Genomic DNA, 9,867 nt, shown 5'->3' on the forward strand with positions numbered 1-9,867 from the left:
TCCGTGATGTTGCCGTGATGACGCTGCTTTAGAGCTGCCTGCCTTTTCCTCTTCTCCCACATCCGTAGGAGGAGCTTCTTCCCTTACTAAACGACCTGATCTCCGTTTCCACTGTTTTGTCTTTACTATAGGGGTGACCGATACCATAGATGGTCAGTCCTCTGGGGTGGTCAAAGTGTGTGCTGTCTCATCATCAAATTCAGGAACCTCCCTATCCCCTTGAGGGTGCTGGGCAATTTTAATTGACATCTGATAGGCGTAAGCCAGACCCCAGCAGAGTGCAGCAAGCTGGTGGAGTTCTCTAGTATTGCCAGGGTCAGGGCATACATCTTTCAAACATTCTACCAGTTTTCTTGGGTTTTGTACTTGTTCAGGGGTGAAATTTAGAATCATTGGAGGAGAAAACCGTGATAGGTACCTGCCCAAATCCCCCCACACACCTTGCCACCCACAACTACTTTGTCTGGGGACAGGTCCTTGGATAATATTCTTAATAAATTGCTTTACCTTGGTGAAGAAGACAAACACTAGACCTAGTAATAGGAGGATAATATCTGACCAAGGGTATCCCAGATACTGAAAGGCTGCTGTAATTAGCCCACAAGGAGAAAAGTAGAAGGCATCACCCCCAATATTATTCACTGATTGACTGTTAAGGGCAAAAAAGAAGGCGCTGTAATTCTTAATATTTTCAATAAGATAATCTCCATGAGACCAGGAAGATAACAATGCCGGGCCTGAATACCAAACAAAACTGAAGGCCAGTATGTTACAGCACAACATGATAAAAAACCCAAGCACAGACTTCAACACTTTCTCCAATCGGACGTAAAGGAAAAAAGAAAACAGAGAGTGGACTACATACAACATAGCCACACAGAAAAGTATTACCAGAAAACCGAGCATTATGACTACCAATATGTTAGTTGTAAGTACTTCAACCAATGCTATTGTTATCTCAACCCTCGAGCCCCACGTTGGGCGCCAAAAAGGACTGTGGTGGTTTTACTCAGATGGGCAGCCGAGCTCCACCACAACCGCTCTCTCACTCCCCCTCTCCTCAAAGAGGAAGGGGGAGAAAATATAACAGAGAACTCGAGGTTTGAGATGAGAAAGGTTTAATTAAAGGGAAAGGGGATGGGGAGGAAAAAAAAGAAACAAAAGAAACAGTCAGTCCGCGCGCAAGCACAGAGAGAGGGAAGAAAAAAATTATTCTCTACTTCCCATCAACAAGTGGTGTTCAGCCACATCCTGGGAAGCAGGGCCTCAAAACGCGTAGTGGTTATTCAGGAGGAACAGCCCCCTCCCCCATGAGAGCCCCCCCTTTTATTGCTGAGTGTGACATCAGGTGTTATGGAATATCCCTTTGGTTGGTTTAGGTCAGCTGCCCTGGCAATGTCCCCTCCCCATCACTTGCCCACCCGCAGCCTGCTGGCTCCTGGGGACTTGGAAGGAGTCCTGATGCTGTGCCAGCACTACGCAGCAATAGACACAACACTGGAGTGATACCAGTGCTATTCCAGCTACGAGTGCAGAGCACAGCACTGTGTGGGCTGCTGCAGGGAAAAGGTGACTCCAGCTCAGACAGACTCAACACATTGGCAAAAGCAGTTGGGGTAGCTAGGAGCTGCAGAGATCTTTGCCAGGCTCATGAGTAGGAATGGCTCATGGAAGCGTAGGCACATCTTAACCTAGGACATATACCTAATAACCACAGAGTTAAAATCACTGTCTAAATCCGCATAGGCTGCTGCGTTAATTGCTTTAATGGCATCAGAAAGAGAACAGCACCTGAGTACTAAGTTTATGAATGCAAACAATAATCCCCCCCCAAAAAAAAGCCAAGTTCCCCACAAATGCTCACCTGCTCGCAGACCCCACTGGCCTTTCTGCACGTGTGACAAGTATTGCTGCAGGGAAACTGTTCTTTTGCCAGTGTCATTTCTTTTCCCATAGCAGCTGATAAAACTGGTCCTTTCTAATGCTGCCTTCGCTCTTCATCTGGTACTTGGTCTTGATCTTTGCGGTATGACTACTTCTTGCAGGAATATTTTTCTAGTTTGCTTTAAGACAAAGCTGGTGTAAATATTTATGGCAAGAAAGGAAGAGGACTTTGACTTTATCACACACCAAGGGAATTGCTGAGCAGCGGCATGAGAAGCACTCCTTAGTTCACCTAACGCTGTAGCAATTACATTTAGTTTTATTGACATGGTTAAATCATAATCATTACAAGAAGATTTTGTGGTTATCCTCGTATTATGTTCTTCTAAAATGCAAAGCACTTGCAGTTTTTCCTTCATACCAACTTAGCCTAACATTTCTCCAGTTCAGCGAGTGCATTCTGCTTTGTAACTGTGTGCCACGAAGCAGGGATTTCTCCTTTGCCATGAAATTTCCCATTGTAGTGTTGTTCTAGCGGTGTCCTGAAATAAGACACAAACCATTTCCAGTATGCTTGCATGGATGGGTCAGGAGGAATGCTCCAAGTGGAATATGGAGGTCCTGCATCCCGGTATTTCTTGCAGGGGATATGTGCGTGTTCACCAATCCTGAAAAAGCAGTCACTTGAAACAAGGCTAGAACAAATATCAATGACTAGGTTGTCTGTTTTATGCCATTTAAATAGTCTCCATTCATACCATATGCGTCCTCTTAAAAATTGTGGACGATGGAAGACAACCCGGTGGTCTCCGTCATGGTTTGGCATAGTGTTAGTGCAAACAGCCCCACAGAATGGACACTGCTCCTGGCACCCTGCAAAGTGCTCAGCCAGTATTGTGTGAGGCTGCCTTTCAAAGGAATTCATACGAGCTTCTTCAAACTCTTTCCTGAGATCATCAATAATGGGAGACAGTGCTTCTGTCATGGCATTATTCAGGAACTCTATGTCTGTTATCTCCTGATGTTCAATGCCCTTCAGGTCGCTCCTGGGCAAGCTTAGCGCATCTCCGAGTGCTCTGCAGAATTCATCCAGCCAAAGAGAGATTTTATCCTTTCTGTCTTTTCTGTCTTTGACAACCCTGGTTGATGCAAAAACAGCTGACTGAATGTTTTCAGAGTAACGAGAGAGGGAGTCTCTTAAAAACGTCTCTAGCCTTCTGTTCTTATCTAAACAGTACGTCTCAAATTTTGTCTTAATGTAATTATTTAAAAATTCTCCTGGGTCATTAAGGTAATGCTTGAAATTTTCAAAATTTTCTTCTTCTGCTAGGTATTTCAGCATGTAATATTCCAGAGTGGATCTATTGCCTCCAAAATCTGGAATTTTATCCTTCACATCTCGAGCTATGTCAAGTGCTGTCTTCTCATAGATGGCGTGTCGAAGAGCTGGGGCAATCTTGCTGCACAGGAAATCAGCAAATGTTGTGATGCAAGAGGCTCCTTGGCAGGAAATCTGGAAACATTTGAAGAAGTCTTCTCTCTTGCTCTCCAGGTAGACGACTGGATCATTTGCTTTCCTGAATGCTACATGCATGTCTTTAAACCTTTCTGCTGCCATTCTGCACAGGTACAGTGATAAATCTATATTGTAATCTTTATTAAAATTATATTTTGCAGTGTTAGGAACAGACTTCATACCTTCCTCCACTTCATTTAGTATTTCATGAATAAAAGTTTGACTGTAATCCATTTTGTCCTTTTCCTTCTTCTCAATGTTTGCCTTCACACGCATTATGATGCTATCTGTAATGCGGTGCATGCTGTTCTCATTGGCATTGTCCAAACTCTTAGGAATGGTGTGGAAGCCTTTACTCTTAGACACATGTTTCTTTAGGTCAAGAGAAAAGGTATTTTGGTGTAAATTACGTATTTTTTTAACTACATTAGACTCCCTAAAGTGCTCTAGAAGGACATTTTCTATCTCCACATTGATGTTCACCTCCTCCAGAGGGGGAGTATCAGAGGACACTTCAGCAACCCACTGCTTCCAGATAGAATTGAAGCGGTTTCTCAGTTCACTTTCACTTAATTTCTGGCCTTTTAGAGACAGGGCCAACTCTCTGCTCTTTCTCAGGAGCTCGTTTTCATATTCAGACTTCCTCTCATCCAGTTTACTCTGGCTCTTCTTTACTTCTATAAGTTTCTCACACTTCCTTTGTGTTTCAACAAGAAGGGACTCTCTTAGTTCTTTCAGCTTCAGTTCTGTGCTGCTTTTCCACTGGATCAGTATTTCACGGTCTTTGTCTTCACTGAAGAACGTTTCCATGTTCTTGGTGATGGCATCACTTCTCTCTTGCACCAGTTTTTCAAGGTGTTTTGTGCTGACCTTGCCCAACTCCCCATTCCGCACCTTGTTTTCCAGTTTCATTTGCAAGTCTAAGATGTGACTTCTCAGCTGCCAGGTCCACTGACTAAATGCAGTTTCCAGTTTCTTGTAGGCAGCAATCTCCACTGAATTCTTGAAGCTGAAAACAAAGTTTTCATTCAGCAGGGCATTCCACAGGTCATTAATACGAACTTTCAAGCTGGAGAGCCTCAAAACGCTGCTGTGCGATTCCTTCTTGGCAGCTTGGAGAATTTTGCTCTTTAATTCCTGGACGTTCTGGCTGTAGGTGGGGTTGGGCGGTGCCATCGGTGGGTTTCCTTCCCACAGGTGAGCAAAGTAATGAATGTGGGTGTTCACGTCAAAGCGGATGACGTCGCTGAAGCAGGTGATGTCACAGAATTCCTGCTGGGCTGCAATCACGGTCATTTCATCCAGCTTTTCCTGCAGACGTCTTTGTCCTTCCATGTTCTGTTCCTTTGCGGTTATTTCGCCCACGTTTTGGTGCACAAAGAGGCAGCCTGGGGAAATATTAACTTGCTTCATCCTCAGGAAAGCCTGCACAGCAATCTGAAGGACGTCTTGCATTTCCGAAGGATTTTCTCCAAAGATGTTGATCAGAGTCATGTTGCCGATGCCAATGACAAAGGTGGCCAGCTCATTGTCGTGGTTAAGTGACTGCTTATTGGCCATCTCTATGGCACGAAGTCCTTCTGTGTCAACAACGAGCATGTAATCAAAGTTCAAATCCTGTTGGAGCTTCTCGTCCACTTTAATGAGCTGCATAAACGCTCCCCGGGTGCACCTCCCTGCGCTGACGTTAAACTGCAGACCAAACATGGCATTCAGCAGGGTTGACTTCCCTGTGCTCTGGATGCCAAGCACGGAAAGCACAAATACTCGCTTGTCCCCTAGCTTCTCAATTAACCTGTCAAAGACGGCTCCAATCCATTGCAGTGGTACGTAAGAAGCATCACCATCCATCAGCTCAGTGGGATACCCTAAAATCATCAGATTGGCAGCAATTTCAGGTAGTTTGTCATACCAATTTTCGTTGGAGTATGTTGATTCCAGTGCCTCATAAATCTGCCCCACCTCTCTCAAAATATGCTCAAGGCCAATGGACGAATCATTGATTTCATTGGAAAGGGCATCTAATTTCTTCATCAATTGAGTTTTCAGGTTGTTATTTTCATTGCTTTTCTTTAATGCCAGGATTTGAGACCATAACTGATGGTACTCTCTCTTCAGCTCATCAAGGCGATCAGAGCAGATGTCGTCCATGAAGATCTTCATCCACTGCAGAAAGAATTTCTTGGTATTGTCTGGCTGTGACTGGAGAAAGCCAAGGACTGTTTTCATCAGCCGATTGAGGGGAAACGCTTTGCCTAGTTGCTCTTGTCGTATTTCAGACTTCTCCGATTCAATTTGGCTCCGATGATGCTCTATGCTCTTGTTCCCCTTTTCCTGCAAGCGAGTGAGTTCTTTATCCTTTTCACACCACATGTACCACAGTTTTTCCTGAAGAGGCAGTAGCTGTGATTTGATCTCAGACAACTTCTCCTTCTTCAACAGATTTAGCAGTTTGATTGCCATTTCTTTGGCTGTCACGCACGCTTCTGCATCTTCATCAACTAAGAAGCCGTGCTCGCGAGCTGTGCTCAGGCATGCATTGAGGCTAACAAGCGTGCTCGACCCTTCCACTAGGTCTCGGATGGTTTTTGTCAGCTCACCCACTAATTCTGCTTCATTTCTGTTCTTGATCCCTATTCTTACGTTTTGGCCAGATCGGCCAGCTGCAATGCTCTCTTTCTCAGTGAAAAGGCAAACCAAAGGCCTTTGAGACTGCAACAGATCATGTAAAATTTTCTTATATTTCTCGTTGCTCAGATCCAACTCAGAAACAAGAACCACGTTCACGGCAGAGATCTCCTGTAAAAACTGCAGCTGGGGTTCGTGATCTCTCGCATCTCCGTGCAGGTTACAGAAAGCAACGGGGCCGTTAAAGCTGTCGTCATCACTACCACGGGGAAGGTACCAGGAGATCTCCACAACACCTTTCATCAGGAAGCAGTCTTTGGTGCTGCCTTCGCAATGGCGGTGGAAAAAAGTATCGTGTTTCTTCCTGCTCAGCAGGGCATTCAGGAGCTGAGACTTGGAAGAGGAAGGAGAGCTGCCAATGCGGAGGAAGGACACGATGGGCATCTCTGCCTGATAAATGAGTTTGTTGTTGTGACTGCTAATCCTCTTCTGCTCTCCCGATCTCACCGTCCCTTTCCAGCTCTTCTTGATTTGGCTGAGGGACCAGAGAGGGAACTCTATCTGTGAAGTGCCCGGGTTTGGTACCAGGAGGGGTAGTGCAAACTGGCAGAAAGCGAGCTTGGATGAAAGGTACTGTCTCATGAAATCATCAGCACAATGAAAAATTGCCATCTGGAGGTCCATGGGGTGCACACGACTCTCCCTGCTTGCAGATTCAGGGGCTCCTTTGTCCAAGTCACTGAAAAAGTCATCAAAGGAATCAGAGGGCTCGTGCTCCTCCCCTGAGGTGTTTGGTGTGGGCGCGACTCCCAGTTTACTCGCCTCCTTGCAAGTCAGGTACCTCACCCGATAATCCACGGTCAGGAGCCTTTGCAGGAAGTAAAATGGTAGCTCGCTGTCCTTGCTGGGCTGGCTGTCATGTACAGATGTCTGGTGTATTATGTGGAAATCTTCTGTGCCCATTTTTCTTGGATAGTACCTTTCCAGCCCAAGGCGCATAAGTAAGTTGAGGAACTCCGGGTTTCCACTGGTTTGATTTGCTTTGGATTTGCTGCTGTCTGATTTGGGATTGCACTGACTAGGAGGCTGCATGCCTTGAAAAGCATCTTCCAGGTCTTTCATTATATCGTCTTTGTTCAGGTTGCTGGATGTGTCCTCCACTTGCCCATCGATGAAGGATTGCAAATCTCTTTCCAGCATCTCCCAGTCTTTGAATGCATTGTGCTTTCCGAGGAGAGCTTTCATCTCTGTGGACCATGTGTTTCTTATCTTTTCTTTCATGAAAACTAAGCGGTCATTCTTTTGCTCAGGGGTCACCTTCTTGTTTTCGGATGTTATGGTGAGCCCCCTCAGCAGCAGGAAGGCCTGAGCTCTGCAAACATCCTGTTCCTTCAGGCTCTGATACTCGTTATGTGCCATGTGCATTTCCTTTATCATGAAATTAATTTCTGGACACCCAAGGAGGTACTGAAAAGTGCCGCTTTCTACTTGGTATCCCGTGCTGGTTGTAACTAAGAGCACCAAGAGTTCTATGTCTTCCTGTGCCCTTTGCTGCAGAGACTGGAGCAAGGAAGAAACAGACTGGCTTACAGTGAAGGTGGCTTTGATCTTTGCCTCATGAATGGCAGATGCAGAAGTTGCTGGTTCATAGGTGACTTCCTGGATGTACTCCTTCATCTGCTTCAGTGTCGTATTGAGATCATCAAGACTGGAAATATTGGGAGTTTTGGGAAGCATTTGATCCTTCTGGAAGACCCACTGCGTAATGAAGGAAGCCCTGGGGAAGTCCCTGACAGAATAGATGTGAGGATCCAGCAGGCACTGCAGCAGAGATTTGATGTAGGTGGTGTTTTCTGGAGAAGACTTCTGGCAAAAAGAAACAGTGTTCACCAGGAACTCCTGCAATGCTTTGTCTGACAGACACATGTTGATCCAGACACTGTGATTTTTTGTTCTTTTATTCAGATCCTGTTTTAAATCTATCAACATGAGCAGTTTCTTTTCATCCACTGTCCCCTCCCAGGTCTTTACTTGCTCCAGGAAAGCTCTGGCCTCTTCTACGGCACTGGCCAGTTCCTCTCCAAAGATCACACCGGTGCTTTGATTCGTTAGCGCTTCATAGACAGTCCTGAGGGTGCTGCTCATTTGATGGGAGGCTTTAAAATCGCTGCTGTGGTTGGACAGGATTATGTCCCACACTGGGATCAGCTGAAAGCCCCGGTCGATCACACACCAGGTTGTGTTATTGGCCACAAGCCCGCATTTCCACTCGGGAAGGGAATCCGTCTCTGCTGGGCCCCCTGTTTTGGTCACATAGAGCTGAACCGCTCTGTGGGTGCTGCTTCTGTCTCTTCCCTGAAATGATGCCTGAGAGCTGGACTTTGAAGCATCCCCCTTCACTCCCCACTTGGTACTGAAGCCGCTGAAGCTAGCCCCGACGTAGCTGTTCAGTGCTTCAGATGTTTGTTGCTTCATCTCATCCCATTGCTCTGCCCTGAAACCTTCGGCAGATGCTTTCCACCAGAATATTCCCCCAAAGTGGAGGGGTCCCTGGTTCACGTGGGACCCAAACCTGCTGAAGAAGCTGGCGCACCTGCTCTTCAGTAGGTGGAACCTGTCTGCCTCCTGGGTGATGCTCAGAAGCTGTTCGATGTCTTGCAGCTCTCGCAGGGCTGCGTCTGAGAGGCGAAGCTGGTCCTTTTGGAAGTAGTAGGAGGCCAGAGGGATGTATTGGTACTTGGTGGTGCAAATGTACGCCTGCTCCGAGCGTGACCGACGGAAGTCCTCTGACTGTGAGGACTCGCTGGAATCTACACCTCTTTTAACAATGAGCCCCGAGAACATGTCACTGGCAGAAGTGCTGATGCTGAACCCCAGCTGCTCCATGGACTTGGTGAAAGCAGCTTCTGCTGCAGAGGAGGAGAACTCCTTCCTCTCAAGCAGCGACCCTTGCACTGGACCAGTGAGCATGAAGCCATCAGGGACCCTGATGAGTTGCTCTCTCTTTGCCTGCACATCCTCCAGGCTCTTGGTTTGGTAAATCCCCTGCAGAGCCAGGCCTCCCGATGCCCGCCTCAGGACCTCCTCGTCAGAGATGTTCTCCCTCTCCCCCATGGACTTCTCCTGCTGCTCCAGTTGCTTCCGGATGCTCACCAGCTCATCCAGCAATGCCTTCTCTGGAGGTGCCCAGTACTCCTTGGGAATGTCCATGGCTTGCTGTAGGGCCTCCTCTTTCTGTCTTATCATTTCCTTGCTGTGGCTGCAGCTCTTCTGCATTTCTTCCAGCTCCTGTAGGATTGACTTGGCTTCTTCTTGCCTCTGCTTCATCCTCTCCAAGTGCTGTTTCTGCAGCTCATCAACACCTGTTTCATTGCCTGTGATTCCCAGGAGCCTTTGGAGTGCCTTGGTCTCCCAGGGGTACCGTACTTCGCACTCCAGTTTAAGGCAGTCTTCATATTGCAGATGTTTCAAAGCATCTCTTGACTTAACACCCAATATCTCTGACAGTTTGGGGAGCCAGTATTCTTCATCAAGTCCTTCCTTCTCAAATGCTTCTGCCAGCAATTGCTTAGCAATTCGTGCCTTTTCCCCAGCATCTGCTCTCTCCTCCTGTGACTCCATGGCTGTAGAAGGGGAAAACAGACCTGTTACATCAGGTTAGAGGAGGCCACCACCCCTTAGAAGAGGCCTCCCCATAGTTTCTGGCTCAGGGATTTCTTCCAACCTGCTGCTGGAACCCAGCCTCAGGCACCCCTGAGACAGGCAGACACAGACAGACAGACACATGCAACCACTGGCACGGCTGCACAAATAGCCATGGACAAGGCACTGCCTTCAAC

General features: G+C 46.9%; 1 protein-coding gene across 1 annotated transcript; it reads right to left on the reverse strand.

Annotated features, from left to right (window-relative positions):
- Window positions 1–2,314: 2,314 nt before the first annotated feature.
- Window positions 2,315–9,649, reverse strand: LOC116487533 (interferon-induced very large GTPase 1-like). Its single transcript, XM_032184531.1, has one exon. It carries the CDS (start codon window positions 9,647–9,649, stop codon window positions 2,315–2,317), a length of 7,335 nt encoding a protein of 2,444 aa, XP_032040422.1.
- Between the last annotated feature and the right edge of the window lie 218 nt (window positions 9,650–9,867).

This window comes from Aythya fuligula, chromosome 3 (assembly GCF_009819795.1).
Source record: "Aythya fuligula isolate bAytFul2 chromosome 3, bAytFul2.pri, whole genome shotgun sequence".
Taxonomy (NCBI): Eukaryota; Metazoa; Chordata; class Aves; order Anseriformes; family Anatidae; genus Aythya; species Aythya fuligula.